The 17897-nt window shown below is 45.7% G+C and overlaps 1 protein-coding gene across 3 annotated transcripts in view; it reads left to right on the top strand.

Annotated features, from left to right (window-relative positions):
• The window catches only part of LOC142652678 (guanine nucleotide-binding protein G(q) subunit alpha), a 149576-nt gene that overhangs the window by 23190 nt on the left and 108489 nt on the right, over positions 1 to 17897 (top strand). The window contains exon 1 of one of the 3 annotated variants that reach the window (XM_075828353.1): positions 3047 to 3131. The exons of 1 other annotated variant lie outside the window; for it this stretch is intronic. In XM_075828353.1, the coding sequence (XP_075684468.1) occupies positions 3107 to 3131 (25 nt within the window). In that variant the 5' untranslated portion in view covers positions 3047 to 3106. Of the gene's footprint in view, positions 1 to 3046; positions 3132 to 17897 lie in introns of those variants that run through there. One more of the 3 variants, XM_075828345.1, reaches the window with a different exon arrangement.

Here is a 17897-nt window from a genome sequence, read left to right as displayed (position 1 = left end):
AGATGGTGCCACGCAGCCCCCCCCGTAGATGGTGCCACGCAGCCCCCTCTGTAGATGGTGCCACGCAGCCCCCTCTTTAGATAACTAGAAACTGGATTTGAAGGGCACATGGGGCAGTAAAACAGGGTATCCCTCCCCCTACCATGTTTACTGCAAGCCCGGCATTTCTTTTGGGGGTATTTATTCTCAGTGGCAGGAACGGGATGAACGAAGTGCCGCTCAGTGAGCCTTTGGACATCCTCTGACTCAAAGGATTCTCCAGGTGCGGGGGAGTCAAACAGGAAGTGCTCAATATTTTTTCCCTGGCAGTGTAGGAAACTGAGCGTTCGTTGTATCTTGTAGGGGGTCGGGAACCTATGGCTCGCGAGCCAGATATGGCTCTTTTGATGGCCGTATCTGGCTCGCAGACAGGGCTCCTACCCAGTGGCGGATTATCATTAGGGCGTTTCGGGCGGTCGCCCGGGGCCCAAGACTGCCAGGGGGCCCAAGGAGCCTATGACCGCCCGAACCCCCTCATGCCCAGTGGCGTCGCTAGCACCGGAGGGAGCCCCGGTGCCAGGACCGCACCTGTCAGGCGAGGGGAGCTTTGCTTCTACTTAGCAGCCGTGGTCTGTGCTGCTTTAGAAGCTCCCCCTCCAGCCCCCCTTCCCTGCTCTAAACATCTCTGCTGCTAGCTGTCGGGACATGGGGGAGGGGAGACTGTCGGCGGGCTCTGTGCTGTGAGCAGGAGAAGAGCTGCAGTGAAGACATAAAAGGTAAGTGCATGTGTGTTTAATATCCATATTCATGTGTGTTTAATGTCCATATTCATGTATGTTTAATGTCCATATTCATGTATGTTTAATGTCCATATTCATGTATGTTTAATGTCCATATTCATGTATGTTTAATGTCCATATTCATGTGTTTACAAGGTGTACTTTGTGTATAATGTGCATACTCGTGTATAATGTGCCTACTTAGTGTATAATGTGCATACTCGTGTGTACTTTGTGTACTATGCATACTTTGTGTATAATGTGCCTACTTTGTGTACTTTGTGCATAATGTGTGTACTTTGTGTACTGTGCGTACTTTGTGCATAATGTGCGTACTTTGTACTGTGCGTACTTTGTGCATAATGTGCGTACTTTGTGCGTACTTTGTGCATAATGTGCCTACTTTGTGCGTACTTTGTGCATAATGTGCCTACTTTGTGCATAATGTGCGTACTTTGTGCATAATGTGCGTACTTTGTGCATAATGTGCCTACTTTGTGCATAATGTGCGTACTTTGTGCATAATGTGCCTACTTTGTGCATAATGTGCGTACTTTGTGTACTTTGTGCATAATGTGGGTACTTTGTGCATAATGTGCGTACTTTGTGTACTTTGTGCATAATGTGTGTACTTTGTGCATAATGTGCGTACTTTGTGCATAATGTGGTACTTTGTGTACTGTGCATACTTTGTGCATAATGTGCGTACTTTGTGTACTTTGTGCATAATGTGCGTACTTTGTGCATAATGTGCGTACTTTGTGCATAATGTGCGTACTTTGTGCATAATGTGCCTACTTTGTGCATAATGTGCGTACTTTGTGCATAATGTGCCTACTTTGTGCATAATGTGCGTACTTTGTGTACTTTGTGCATAATGTGCGTACTTTGTGCATAATGTGCATACTTTGTGTACTTTGTGCATAATGTGCGTACTTTGTGCATAATGTCCTTACTTTGTGCATAATGTGCGTACTTTGTGCATAATATGGTACTTTGTGTACTGTGCGTACTTTGTGCATAATGTGCCTACTTTGTGTACTTTGTGCATAATGTGGTACTTTGTGTACTTTGTGCATAATGTGCGTACTTTGTGCATAATGTGCCTACTTTGTGTACTTTGTGCATAATGTGCGTACTTTGTGCATAATGTGCATAATGTGCGTACTTTGTGCATAATGTGCGTACTTTGTGCATAATGTGGTACTTTGTGTACTGTGCGTACTTTGTGCATAATGTGCCTACTTTGTGTACTTTGTGCATAATGTGGTACTTTGTGTACTGTGCGTACTTTGTGCATAATGTGCCTACTTTGTGTACTGTGTGTACTTTGTGCATAATGTGCGTACTTTGTGCATAATGTGCGTACTTTGTGCATAATGTGCGTACTGTGTGTACTTTGTGCATAATGTGCCTACTTTGTGTACTAGTGTTTAGGTAGTGTTAGCAATAGTTACGGCGCGGCAGGGTGGTGGTGGAGAAGGGGGGCCCAAGTTTGGGTAACAGCCCAGGGCCCATGGTCTTCTTAATCCGCCACTGCTCCTACCTGTCTATGGGAAGGATGCATGCACCGCGCTCCATCAGCCCGTGCACCGCGCTCCATCAGGCCGCGGTGCACGCTGATATTGGTAGTTCTTTGATGGCCTGATAAGCATTGGCGGCAGTGGTGAGCGGCAGGGAGCATGGACTACATTTCCCATAACTCCCTGCATAGCCGCGCCGTCTGCAAGCACGCACCTGCGTCCCCTAGTGAAGCGGCATCTGCCTCCTCCCTTGTGTCTCCCTTGGACGTTAACGGTAGGAAGTATTCTATTCGTCGTTGGTTAGCAACAGCATTAAAACGTTATTATGTTATAAAAAAAAGAGTTCGGAGATTTGTTGTTCTTTAAAATTAAATACAAGTCAATGTGTGCACTTTATGTACAGTGAGACTATTTAATAAAGTTCAATTATTTATTACGCTGGGTGTGCCTGCTTGTATGTACCACTTTAAGTAGTAAATGCTTTAGTTCCCTATGGGTCTGAGCCTCTCTTTTTTGTTCATTTTCTGTAAGACCAACACTTTTAAAAGGGCCACTGACAGATACAATTGCTCCAGCGGTCACTTAGTACACAAAGGAGTGTTCCTCTCTGCTGCACTAAGCCACCGCTGGACCTAAACAATAATTCGCTGTAAAATAATAAAATAGATAATTGACATAACTGACAATGCGTTGTGTGACATGTCCAACATTCCAGCTTCTTTCTTCTGCGAATGCCTCAAAGCTGGCATTCTCTCAACATCAGGTGGGAAGAATGCCAGCTTCCAGTCATGCGCAGGAAAAAGAAGAAGCCAGACTGCTGGACTGATGTCATGCATCGCAAGCTCACAATGTAAGTTATTTATTTAATTTTTTTACTGCTAATTACCATTGTTTCAGTCCAGTTGTGGCTTTATACAGCAGGGAGGAGCATTCCTTGCTGTACTAAGTGAACATTGGAGCGATTGATCTGTCAATGGCCCTTTAAACATATTGTACGGCTCTCGCGGAATTATATTTCAAAATATGTGGCGTTTACGGCTCTCTTAGCCAAAAAGGTTCCTGACCCCTGTTGTAGGAGGTAGATCGCTACCGTTTTTTTTTTTTGTTTTTTTTAAAATTTATATACCAGACCCTAGTCTTGCGTTTGACTAGGCAAGGTTGTAGGACCTCGTCAGATAAATCGACCCCCCCCCACCCCCCCTGTGAATTTATTATAGTCGACTACACAGACGGAGAGGTAGCGGAGCATGTAAACCACCTCCTTGTCACTGCACTTGACAGCAAGCAACTGGTCACTTGCAAATGAGAGTGACGCACCCCTTGTTATTTGTATGGACACCAGTTGTTGTCGGAAGCCGGCTCTATTTTTACGGACCATAATATCAGGGACCAATTATAATGGTCTCTGATAAGTTACTATTTACATGCAGACTCCTGAGAGACATTAAGTTTATTTTCTTATTTTTATTTTAATCTCCTCTCCCCACACATTCATGGTGAGAGGAGGTAAAAAAAAAAAAGCTCATATTCACTTCCAACATCATTATAACGGTGATTGCCGGTACTAGTTGAATACCGGCGATCTCTGATTTTGGGACAGCCAACATCGGTCCCCAGTCAGTGCTCCAAGCCCACAGCTAACTCCGGTAGCTGAGAGCAGGGAGCTTTCCCTACTGGCAGCGCTACTTTGACGGAACGTCCAAACGGAACCCCAACGCAGATGTGAACGAGGCCTTTGCGGAGTAACTATTTTTAGAATTTTAAAAAGGTATTCAAAACATTATTTTGCTGCGTTAGTTATATATTTTTTTAGTGGAACAACTGTTTTTAACTGGCTAGCAGTTGTCACACCTTTTTGTTATTATTCTGGACTTGCTTCCTGCATATATCCCTCTAATTGAACATTTCAGATTTACCAAAGATCTATTATAATACATGATTTAAAGAGGCTCTGGCACCACATTATAAGCGGCCTGTATTGTACATGATGTGATCGGCGCTGTAATGTAGGTAACAGCAGTGTTTTTTATTTAGAAAAACGGTCATTTATGACGGAGTTATGACCTATATTCGCTTTATGCTAATGAGTTTCTCAATGGACGACTGGGCGTGTTTTACTTTTTGACCAAATGGGCGTTGTACAGAGGAGTGTATGACGCTGACCAATCAGTGACCAATCAGCGTTATACACTTCTCCATTCATTTACACTGCAGATAGCGATATAGCTATATCACTATGTGCAGACACAAACACTAACATTACTGCAGTGTCATGACAATGAATATACATTACCTCGAGCCAGGACGTGATGTTTATTCAGAATCCATACCACTTCTGTAGCGTCTCTGTGAGACTACACCACAGCACAGCGAGATCTTGCTGTAAATGACAGTTCTCGCGAGACTACGCCTGCTATGCTGTAACTCAAAGAGAAGTGCAGAGAAGTGGTCAGGGTTCTGAATACACATCCCGTCCTGGCTGGAGGTAATGTATATTCATTGTCAGGACACTGCAGGAATGTTAGTGTATGTGGCTGCACATAGCGATATAGCTATATCGCTATCTGCAGTGTAAATGAATGGAGAGACGTGTATGATGCTGATTGGTCAGCGTCATACACTCCTCTGTACAACGCCCACTTGGTCAAAAAGTAAAAAAACTCCCAGTTGTCCATTGAGGAACTCATTAGCATAAAGCTAATATAGGTCATAACTCAAAAATTATAGTTTTTCTAAATAAAAAACACTGCTTGAAATCTACATTACAGCGCCGATCACATCATGTATAATATAGGCCGCTTATAATGTGGTGATAGAGCCTCTTTAATGGGCTGAAATGAATAATTGTATTTCATTATATTGTCCTAATTTCACATGATTTCCAAATAAATTAATCCTTTCTGTTCAAATAGAGCAAAATCGCAAAACTGCAAATTCTTAAATTTTTTTTTTTGTCCAAGAAAATATTTGTCCACTCTGTTTTCAAGGAAAATGTAGCAAAATGATTGATAGCAAACTTTATTGTTTACAGGAAGCATAGCAGACGTTACGTGTTGCTTAGGCTTATTTTCTTTGGTCCTGCTTAATTTCTTTTTTTAGTTTGGTCGCTGCTGAAATCTATGTAGATCTTAGTCCTTATTTACACGAGCGCTGCGCATCTCGGACATGAAAAACTGCAGTTTTTCAAGTCCGAGGTGCATCTGTGCTCAGCGCTGCGGCACGCGATGTCACGCATTCCCCATAGTTGAGAGTCTATGGGGGATGCGTGCTAAGAACGGACATGTCCTATTTTCCCACGGACCCTTCACACGGTCCGTTGAAACAAAGGCTGTGTGAACAGCCACATTGAATTACATAGGTCCGTGGGATGGCTGCTGTTTCAACGGCCGTCCCACGGACGTTAAACACGTTTGTGTAAATAAGGCCTTAGGCGGGATTCACACTACAGGGTTTCCCGGCCGGGTGCCGGCCGTTCATAAATCGGCTGGCACCCGGCTGCATTAGGAATAATAGACCCCTAATGGGGCTATTCACACGACCGATTTTCTGACGGCCGGGAAAACCGGCCGTCAAAAAATAGGACATGCTCTATTTTCGGCTGGGTGCCCGGCCCCCATAGAAGTCTATGGGGCCGGGTAATACACGGCCATCACCGGAATGTGTCCCGAGTGATGGCCGGGTCTACCGTCGCTCGCGCACTCTCTCCCCTCCTCCTCACAGTGCAGAGTGCATGTGAGGAAGAGGAGGAGGGTCTTTTATTGCTCGCTGTAGGAGTCGGAATCCCCAATCCCCGGCCGGGGATTGGGCATTCCGCTACAGGAGAAGTGCGTGATTGCACTGTCCATATATGGACACAGCGAAGTCACGCAATTCTGCAGCAGAATCCCCGACTCTATGGCCGGGGATGCCGCTACAGGAGAAGTGCGTGACTACACTGTCCATATATGGACACAGTGACGTCACTCACTTCTGAAGCGGAATTCCCGACCTGTGGCAGGGAATTCCTCTTCAGGAGGAGTCAGTGACTACACTGTCCATATATGGACATTGAAGTCAGTGACTTCTCCTGGAAGGGGGGGGGGGATGGGTGCAACCTACAGGGGGTTGTGTGGCATCACCTACAGGGGACTTGGTGGCATCACCTACAGGGGGCAGGGTGGATGGCATCACCTACAGGGGGCAGGGTGGATGGCATCGCCTACAGGGGGCAGGGTGGATGGCATCGCCTACAGGGGGCTGTGTGGCATCGCCTACAGGGGGCTGTGTGGCATCGCCTACAGGGGGCTGTGTGGCATCGCCTACAGGGGGCTGTGTGGCATCGCCTACAGGGGGCTGTGTGGCATCGCCTACAGGGGGCTGTGTGGCATCGCCTACAGGGGGCTGTGTGGCATCGCCTACAGGGGGCTGTGTGGCATCGCCTACAGGGGGCTGTGTGGCATCGCCTACAGGGGGCTGTGTGGCATCGCCTACAGGGGGCTGTGTGGCATCGCCTACAGGGGGCTGTGTGGCATCGCCTACAGGGGGGTGTGTGGCATCGCCTACAGGGGGCTGTGTGGCATCGCCTACAGGGGGCTGTGTGGCATCGCCTACAGGGGGCTGTGTGGCATCGCCTACAGGGGGCTGTGTGGCATCGCCTACAGGGGGCTGTGTGGCATCGCCTACAGGGGGCTGTGTGGCATCGCCTACAGGGGGCTGTGTGGCATCGCCTACAGGGGGCAGGGTGGCATCGCCTACAGGGGGCTGGGTGGCATCGCCTACAGGGGGCTGGGTGGCATCGCCTACAGGGGGCTGGGTGGCATCGCCTACAGGGGGCTGGGTGGCATCGCCTACAGGGGGCTGGGTGGCATCGCCTACAGGGGGCTGGGTGGCATCGCCTACAGGGGGCTGGGTGGCATCGCCTACAGGGGGCTGGGTGGCATCGCCTACAGGGGGCTGGGTGGCATCGCCTACAGGGGGCTGGGTGGCATCGCCTACAGGGGGCTGTGTGGCATCGCCTACAGGGGGCTGTGTGGCATCGCCTACAGGGGGCTGTGTGGCATCGCCTACAGGGGGCTGTGTGGCATCGCCTACAGGGGGCTGTGTGGCATCGCCTACAGGGGGCTGTGTGGCATCGCCTACTGGGGGCTGTGTGGCATCGCCTACAGGGGGCTGTGTGGCATCGCCTACAGGGGGCTGTGTGGCATCGCCTACAGGGGGCTGTGTGGCATCGCCTACAGGGGGCTGTGTGGCATCGCCTACAGGGGGCTGTGTGGCATCGCCTACAGGGGGCTGTGTGGCATCGCCTACAGGGGGCTGTGTGGCATCGCCTACAGGGGGCTGTGTGGCATCGCCTACAGGGGGCTGTGTGGCATAACCTACAGGGGGCTGGGTGGCATCGCCGACAGGGGGCAGGGTGGCATCGCCGACAGGGGGCAGGGTGGCATCGCCTACAGGGGGCTGTGTGGCATCGCCTGCAGGGGGCTGTGTGGCATCGCCTGCAGGGGGCTGTGTGGCATCGCCTGCAGGGGGCTGTGTGGCATCGCCTGCAGGGGGCTGTGTGGCATCGCCTGCAGGGGGCTGTGTGGCATCGCCTGCAGGGGGCTGTGTGGCATCGCCTGCAGGGGGCTGTGTGGCATTACCTACCAGGGGGGCTGTGGCATTATCTACAAAGGGCTGTGTGTGGCAACAAATTGAAATGAAATTCATCCGATTTGAAAACGGACAGGGAAAAAAACGGATGCAAATTGGGTCCAAATCGGCCGGTAAAAACGGCAACTCGGAACGGATGCAAACCGGATGCAAACCGGCCGGGAAAAACGGCCGATTTTCCCGGCCGACACTCTGGCCCTGTCGTGTGAATGAGGCCTTAGGCCTCATGCACACGACCGTAAAAACACCCGTTATTGCGGGTCGTAATTACGACCCGTAATAACGGGCTCATAGACTTCTATTGGCGACGGGTGCCTTCCCGTTTTCTCACGGGAAGGTGCCCGTGCCGTTGAAAAAGATAGAACATGTCCTATTTCAGGCCGTAATAACGGCACGGACAGTCCATAGAAGTCTATGGAGCTCTCGTAATGACGGGTGGCTACATGTGTGCACCCGTCATTACGGCAGCGTTGCTAAGCGACGTCAGTAAATAGTCACTGTCCAGGGAGCTGAAAGAGTTAACTGATCGGCAGTAACTCTTTCAGCACCCTGGACAGTGACTACCGATCAGTATAAACCTGTAAAAAATAAAAGACGTTCATACTTACCGAGAACTTCCTGCTTCCTCCAGTCCGGTCTCCCGCCCGTTGCCTTGGTGACGCGTCCCTCTCGACATCCGGCCCGACGTCCTGGATGACGTTTCAGGCCATGTGACCGCTGCAGCCAATCACAGGTCAATCACAGGCTGCAGCGGTCACATGGACTGCCGCGTCATCCAGGGATGTCGGGCTGGATGTGAAGAGAGGGACGCGTCACCAAGACAACGGCCGGGTAAGTATGAATTTCTTTAACTTTTATTACAGAAAGGGCTGTCCCTTCTCTCTATCCTGCACTGATAGAGAGAAGGGGCTGCCGATTAGTGCAGTGCTATTTTGCCGCCAAAAACGTGCCCGTAAATACGGGTGACACCGGACCCATATTTACGGGCACGGGTTCGTAAATACTGGTGCAAAACGGGTCGAATACGTGTGACACCGGACCCGTATTTACGCCAGTATTTACGGGTGGGAAAAAATACGGTCGTGTGCATGAGGCCTTAGGCTTCGTTCACGTCTGCGTCAGGGCTCAGTTCTGATGTTCCGTCTGAACATTCCGAACGGAGCCCTGACTGAAACAAACAGAAACCATAGGTTTCCATCACCATTAATTTCAATAGTGACTGATCTGATGCAAATGGTTTCCGTTTGTCTCCGTTGTGCAAGGGTTCTATCATTTTGACGAAATGAACAGCGTAGTAATGTTGTTTTTATCTGTGCAAATTCTGTGTGAAGTTACTGCCGCTAGGTATCTCCCTTCCTGTAATCTACTGTTCTCCTCGTATTGTCAAGCAATGTCCATCTCTGGTTACAAATGGACTGCAGAAGGTGGGGGGAGGTGTCAGTTCACTGCCTGCTAATACAAGTCTACGGAGAGGGGAGGGTTGAGCAGGAGGCGGAAGCAGAAGCAAAGTGACAGATGCATGCTGCTGGTAAGATTTCTGTGTCACCCCAATTCAATTAATACATTAGTGTTTTGTTACATTTTGGTTTGAGTACTGACATGCCACTACCCATGTGTGTCGTTCCACTACCCATGTGTGTCGTTCCACATCCATTTCATGTAAATATGTTAACAAAGTCAGACTTCTTATCTATTTGAAAAACTCAATCACTTAACCCCTTAACGACCGTCGTATAGTGTTTTTACGTCGGTCGTTTGGGGTAGTTCTTCTGAAGTGTTGGCTTTTCACGTCGGCACTTCAGAAGAACTTTTCTGCCATCGTGCGGGGTGCTGCTGAAGCTCGTGCTGTTAGTAACAGCCTCGGGCTTCAGGGCAACTATCTGAGACCACTAGCAGTGGTCTCCGTTCATATTTAACGCCTCAGATGTGGCACTCAATAGCAAGTGCCGCATCCGAGTTTTTTGCGAGGGAGGGGCCACATCGCAGCTGTTTTCGCGGGGATTGCATAATCTGCCTCTGAAGCCAAGGCTGTTAGCAACAGCCAAGGCTTCAGAGTGATGATCGGAGAGCAATAACAGTGGTCTCCGTTCATGTGATCACTGTGAGAACCAAAGTGTTTCTCCTCCCTGTCTCTCTGTCTCTCCTCACACTTGTTACTTTGTATGAGAAAAGACGGAGAGAGAATTTTACAGTGACACCAAAGACACAAAATTACTAAAAATCTAATATATATATATATATATATATATATATATATATATACACCTTATATAAACTTCAATTGTATACCTAGGCTACGGTTATCCTTAGGGTTATTCTAGGTTCTATTCTAGAATTAGTCTAGAGTTAGCCTAGGTTTAGTCTAGGGTTAGCCTAGGTTTAGTTTAGTCTAGGGTTAGCCTAGGGTTTTTGTGTAGCGTACGTGTGTGACGTCTATTATTTTTGTGTAAAAAAAAAAAAGTTTTATAGTCTACGTGTTTGTTCGACATCAGTTTTTTGTGAAGCGTGCTTTTGTGACATCCGTGAAGGTTTGTCTGTGAAAAAAAAAAAAAAAGTACAGAAAAAATTTGTCTGGTTACAGTCTTTGTCGTACGTGTGTAATGCCCATAGAAGGTTCACGGTGGAAGAGGCATACGCCATGTTAATTTCTGATGAAAGCGATACAGAAACCGCGTCCAAGGTAGAAATGTTGTCTACCAGTGATAGCGACGACAGTGATACGCTTTCTGCAATTCAAGTGTCGCTGCAGAGTCCACAAGCTCAGGGCATGTCGCAGAAGTACCACAAAACACGGCCCACTCTATTCCCCCAGAATATATTGAGTGGGTACCCACAGAGTCCTTTTCCCCTAATATCCCAGAATTTATTGCCACACCAGGGATAAATATTAATGTGGAAAATTTTACAGCCCTCAATTTTTTTAAAATATTTATTACAGATGAACTATTGGAGCTGGTTATTAACCAAACCAATCTGTATGCTCGCCAATTCTTTGCTGAAAAGCCAACGTCCCCCTATGCAAAGCAGTGGCACCCCACAAATACTGGCGAACTTAAAAAAAAATTGGGGTTCATCCTCAACATGGGGTTAGTGAAAAAGCCCTCAATCTGGTCATATTGGGCAACAAGCCCTACACATGCCACACCTGTTCTTCCAGCCGTTATGACCAGAAGCAGATATGAAGTGCTAATGCGCTTCATTCATTTTAACAACAATCACCAGGCCCCCCAACACCCCCCCTCCCGTAGTGATCCAGGCCGTGACCACCTGTATAAAAGAAAGCCCCTTATAAAAATTTTTGGAGGAGTCATTTATGCCGGTGTACAATCCCGAAAAATCCTAGCGGTGGATGAATCGCTGTTGAGTTACAAAGGCAGGCTCTCATTCCGCCAGTACATCCCCTCAAAGAGAGCAAAATATGGGGTTAAAATCTGCAAGCTCTGTGAGCGGTATCTGCCTTTATAATCTATGAAGGCAAAGACCGTGATATTAACCCCCCAGGATGTCCCAGTGAGCTAGGATGCAGTGGCAAAATAGTCTGGGACTTGATACAGCCTCTGCTGAATAAAGGGTATGTGCACACGACCTCTTTTCAGACGTAATGGAGGCGTTTTACGCCTCGAATTACGCCTGAAAGACAACTCCAATACGTCGGCAAACATCTGCCCATTGCTTGCAATGGGTCTTACGATGTTCTGTGCAGACGAGCTGTAATTTTACGCGTTGCTTTCAAAAGACGGCTCGTAAAATTACGCCCGCGGCAAAGAAGTGCAGGACACTTCTTGGGACATTTTTGGAGCCGTTTTCTCATAGACTATTGAAATCCGCTCCAAAAACGGCCGTAGAAAAACGCGAGTTGCTCAAAAAACGTCTGAAAATCAGGAGCTGTTTTCCCTTGAAAACAGCTCCGTATTTCAGACGTTTTTTGCTAAGCGTATGAACATACCCGAAGGGTCATCAGTTGTACACTGATTAAAGGGAATGTGTCGCTAGAAAATTGTTATTTTTTTTCAAACAGTTAGTATATAAATGATTACACATTGTTATAATTTTTTCACAAGTCAGGAAATATTATAAATTAGATTCTAATTTATAACATTTCCATGTGCTGATCACTAGAGGGAGCAATTCCCAAAATTGCAGCATTGGCATGTGGTAAAGCAACCTCCTTGCTTTATGCTGCAAAATTGGAGAAGACACACTCGCTCTAGCGTCCTCAAACAATCCCCCCTCCTTTCTCCTGGCTAGTGCCAGGAGAAAGGAGGGGGTTGAATGTTCAAACCTCCTACACTGTGTGCCGCCATTTTTTGAGCAAATGCACAGTGTAGGAGGATTAGATACAGTGGTAATCACACAGTATAACACGAACATATACACAAACATAACTTACCTGCTCCTGCCGTCTCCGCTCCTAGACCTTGCTTCTGAACATATGGACGGAAGCCGCGACCGGAAGTAGTCCTCTTACTGTCCGGCCGCGGCTTCCGGTCCACATGCGCCGTTCCCACACAGACCGCGTACGCTATAGTGAATGGCACGGCTCCCGTTCGCATTTTCTATAGGGATGTATGTGCTGTATTCCATCTCTGTATGTGTCGTTAATCGACACATACAGAGATGAAAAAAAAAATGGCAGCCCCCATAGAGAAATTAAAAAGAAAGAAAATATAAAAAAGTACAACACAAATAAATAAAATTAATTTTAATAACATACTAAAAGCAATAACCTATAAAAAAAAAATTTTTTCGTGACACCTTCCCTTTAACTTCTATACCAGCGTCCCCTTGTACAAGCACCTGCATGCCGCTGACACAGACGCTTGCGGAACAATCCGCAAAAACAGAAGGGGCTTGCCACAGGAGCTGGTGAGAACGCCTGAGAAGGGGGGAATCAAGTGGTCTTTGCAGTGGAAACCTTCTTGCAATAAAATTTAATGATCGCAAGGATGTGTTCATGCTAAGCACTGTTCACACAGACACAAAAGTGACAGTGAGGGAACGTGGTGCCACCTCTGATAAAGAGAATCCAGTCTGCATCAGAGCCTATAATAAATTCATGGGGGCAGTGGATTTGTTTGACCAGGTTTTACAGCCATACCTGGTGCAAAGAAAATCCCGCGCCTGGTATAAAAATGTGGCCATCCACCTTATTCAGATGGCAACATTGAACGGCTTTGTGCTGTACAAAAAAAATCAAATGGGCAAAATACTTTTTTAACATTTTCTGGAGAGCAAAAATGGCATACGAAGGGACACACTATTTTATTGCCCTACATGTCCCTCTAATCCTGGTCTCTGTAACTATCCATGCTTTGAAATTTATCATACAGTCCCACATTATTAACTCATTTACTTTCACACCGTTTTTGTAGGGAGAACCAAAAGGGAGGGTTACTTATTGGAGAATGTTTCACTGTTAGGCTGGGTTCACACGACCTATTTTCAGACGTAAACGAGGCGTATTATGCCTCGATTTACGCCTGAAAATACGGCTCCAATACGTCGGCAAACATCTGCCCATTCATTTGACGTATTGTGCCGACGACCTGTCATTTACGCGTCGTTGTTTGACGATGAGTAAAATTACTACCTTGTCAAAGAAGTGCAAGACACTTCTTTGAAACGTAATTTGAGCCGTTCTTCATTGAATTCAATGAAGAACCGCTTAAATGATCGGCCGTCAAAGACGCCTCGCATAATGCGAGGAGGAGCTTTTACGTCTGAAACGACGCAGCTGGTTTCTCCTGAAAACAGTCTGTCTTTTCAGACGTAAAAGCCAGTTCTCGTGTGCACATACCCTAAAAATGCAGCAATACTGTATTTTCTGGAAAAACCTATTTTTATTTTTCACCTATTAAAAATACTCACTATACCCCTAGATGAATATTATCAGGACATTTATACTTGTCAAAATGACCTGCAGTACCACGGCAAATATAGCGTGGTTCCCTAAAATCAGCTCTGGCGTAAAAAGGCCTCCAAAAGCCAAAATGGACTCCTATGATATGCCCTATAACGGGTCCGTATAATAGATTAGACACATATATTTGGTATCGCCGTGCACGGGAGAAATAGCAGAATGTGGAAAGGTGTCACTTTTACCAGTATGTCATATGATGTTTTGAAGTGGCTTAAGAAAAGTGCCACTTTTGTAACACTTTTTGGTCCAAGTTTGGACAAATTCTGTAAAAAGTGTCAAGGGTTAAAACAGAAATTGAACCGCTAGAAATAGACTTTAGAGTGTCTAGTTTGTAGAACGCAATGTTTTTTTTACCATTATTTATTGGACTTACCATTACCATTACCCATACATTACTACCATGGTGTCAAAAACTAAATGAAGACATTTTAGTGCGCAATTAAAAAAAGGGACACTTGTGTTTTATACTATATTTCTGGTCAAAAAAAATAAACTACACCTCCAAGTCAGGTGTCCTTACGATCAGGATAAATGAAAAAGTATATTTCAATACATTTGTATGATATAATTACTTTTTTTTTCAAATTGTTACATTTTAAATGATGAAAAATTCAAAATTTTTCTTTTTTTTTCTGTCTTTCCACGGCTATAAAAAAAAGTAACAAAAATGTAACCTATACATATATACCACAAAAAGGAAGCACTACATGTCCCAAGAAAACAGTGCAAAATTCACATCGATACATAAAACCCATACAGAGTTAGGCTTTATTCAGACGAACGGGAATTACGTCCGTGCAAAAATCACGCGCATCGCACGGATCTATATTAGTCTATGGGGCCGTGCAGACATGTGCGTGATTTTTACTCGCCGTGAGTCCGTTCTTTCGGCATTTTGCGCGAATCACGCACCCATTGAAGTCAATGGGTGCGTGAAAACCACTCATGCCGCACGGAAGCACTTCCGTGGGACGCGCGTGATTCGCGCAACATCTGTCAAAAGGATGAATGTAAACAGAAAAGCACCACGTGCTTTTCTGTTTACAAACATCCAAATGGAGTGTCATAATGATGGCGGCTGCGCGAAAATCACTCAGCCGTGCATCATATGCTGCTGCCACACGGAGCTGGTAAGTGGTTTTTGCGCACGCAAAACGCCGCGTTTTTGCGTGCGCAAAAACGCCACGCTCGTGTGAATCCAGCCTCCTACTGCGTTACTGTGAATAGCAAAACTGCGAAAATTGCTCTGGTCACTAAGGTTTAAAACCCCTTTCGGTATTAAGGGGTTAAGGGCCTGTTCACACCTGCATCTATGTTTTCGTTGTTCTACTTCGTCAGAGCAGCAGCGAAAATGCCACAAGCGCCGGTTCTGTTGTATGACTAACACTATTGTGATCGACAGAACCCATTAATGGGTTCCATCGGGTTTCCGTCAGGGTGTCCGTGGTTTTACCGCAAACCATAGCGCAGCATGCTGCGCTATTATTACTGGTCTTTTTTTACCGGATTTGTAACTGAGGCCCATAACGTAGTCTTCAATGCTCTCCACATGTAGTAGTGAACAGTCCAAGTTTCACAAGATATTAACTGCTCTGTGAGACTTCCTGCTTCTGAGCTGGGAGAGTTCACTGTGAGGGGGGTTGAGAAGACTAAGGGTATGTGCACACGACCTATTTTCAGACGTAATGGAGGCGTTTTACGCCTCGAAGTACGCCTGAAAAGATGGCTCCAATACGTCGGCAAACATCTACCCATTGCCTGCAATGGGTCTTACGATGTTCTGTGCAGACGAGCTGTCGTTTTACGCATCGCTGTCAAAAGACGGCGCGTGAAATTACGCCCTCGGCAAAGAAGTGCAGGACACTTCTTGGGACGTAATTGGAGCCGTTTTTCATTGACTCCAATGAAAACCAACTCCAATTACGTCCGTAAAAGACGCCGGGAAAAACCTGTGCACTTGTAAAAACGTCTGAAATTTAGGAGCTTTCGCCTGAAAACAGCTCCGTAACTTCAGACGTATTTGGCGTTGTCGTGTGCACATACCCTTAGGGTGCGTTTAGATAGGCCTTTTTGACCACGCTGTAAAAAAAAAAAAAAAAACGCAAAAAAATGCAGCAGAGACCAAAGTGCTTTTGGCGCGTCCTTGGTATGTATTTTCTACGCGTGTTGTTTGTTTGTTTTTTTTTAACTGCACAGCCAAAAAACTTCTCATCCAAATGCACCCTTAAGATGACTATACAATTACAATAGCTGCAAGCCGAATGTTCGTTTGGCTAATGGTTATTCCTTCCAACTCATAAACTTGTATGTGTTTTCAATGAGGAGAGCGGAATAAGCCGTAATCTGGTGATCAATCTACTGTTCATAGGTTTAAAGAGGCTCTGTCACCACATTGTAAGTGCCCTATCTTGTACATAGTCTGATTGGCGCTGTAATGTAGATAATAACAGTGGTTTTTATTTTGAAAAACGATCATTTTTGAGCAAGTTATGAGCTAGTTTAGATTTATGCTAATTAGTTTCTCAATGGACAACTGGGTGTGTTTTTTACTTTTTACCACTGGGTGTTATACAGAGGAGAGTATGATGCTGACCAATCAGTGATCAATCAGCGTCCTGCACTTCTCATTGTTCAGCCCAGCTTCTTTCACTGCACAATCACACTGATCATTTGCAGAAATATAAAATTGCTCATAACTTGGGCAAAAATGATAGTTCAAAAAACAAACAAAAAAAAAAAAAAAAACAGCTTTGCTGTTATCTACATTGCAGCGCCCATCACATTCAATAGGAGATAGGGATTTGATAATCTGGTGACAGAGCCTCTTTAACCCAACCGCAGGCTGTATAAAAACGGTCGAGGTCCTTAAAACCCGTGCCATAGAGTATCTATCTATGGTGCGGGTTTCAGCTGGCTACCCGAGCGATCGGGCAGCTGAATGTCGTGTGGCCGGAAGTCAGTGACTGCCGGGGACCCTGAAGAGAAGATAGAAGCAGCTTTCACTGCTTCTGTCTTTTCAGATCGCTTGTACACCGTGAACAATGAGCGCTGTGTATAGAATAGAGGCAGCTGCATTGTCTACAAAAAAAAAGTCACAAAAATCATGTTGCTAGCCCAACAAATAAAGTTATAGCCGTTTTTAGCATGTGTTAGTTAAACGGGTGACTGGTACTGAGGGCTCAAAATAGCCCGGACCTGAACTGGTTAAGCTCGCCATGCACATTACATGTATGTCCGCTGAACTAGCCAATGTGTATGGCAGCGTCCCGACTCTTTCCTTACGGCAGATGTGTGAGGAGAGAAGGGTCGGGCATGTTGAATTTCTGGTAGTTTTGTGATAAGACGCGTCCTTGACATTATTTGCTTGTCTATTTCACCCAGAAGAATTTGTGTGGTCTTCTGTCTTCCTTTTTTTGTCTTGTGGCTTTTGTCCAAAGGCTGCGGTTCAGCAAAATGCTTATTCACAATTATTCTAAATTTAATATCACTGAATCCTTTTAAGTCCGCCTTGATAAAACTTCAAATTCACAAGCAGTACGACTATGAACTGTTCTACTACCTTGGAGAGTATAATATATTCCATTCAGAAATGCATTAAATGATCTTACCTGCTTACTTGATTTTGAACCACCCGTTTATCCATTTTCAGGCATACCAAGGTGAGACAACCCCTTAATGACCGGGCCTGAAAAGACCTTAATGACCAGCTAATTTTTTTTCTGTTTTTGCCTCTCGGCAGCCATAACTTTTTTTATTTTGTCTTGTTTTATGCAAGAGAAATAGTATTTTTTTTCCCCACAATTTGTTTTTTACGGCGTGAATATAGGGAAAGGCGATTCTCGCCATTTGTTTTTCTTGTTTATTTTTTTAATTCTTCAGGTTATTACAGTCGTGTAGATACCTAATATGTGTAGGTTTTTTGTTTTTATGTAACGTAGGGGCAATAAAATACATTTTATGCATTTTTTTTTTGTAATCCTATTAAGGGATAACTTTATTTATAACTTTATTTTTTACTATTCATGTATTCGCATACTCTTGTATGCTAATACATTACACTGTGTTACT

This window comes from Rhinoderma darwinii, chromosome 1, assembly GCF_050947455.1.
Source record: "Rhinoderma darwinii isolate aRhiDar2 chromosome 1, aRhiDar2.hap1, whole genome shotgun sequence".
Classification (NCBI taxonomy): Eukaryota; Metazoa; Chordata; class Amphibia; order Anura; family Rhinodermatidae; genus Rhinoderma; species Rhinoderma darwinii.
Note: the sequence above shows the minus strand (reverse complement) of the source record. Positions and strands in the feature narration are given on the sequence as shown.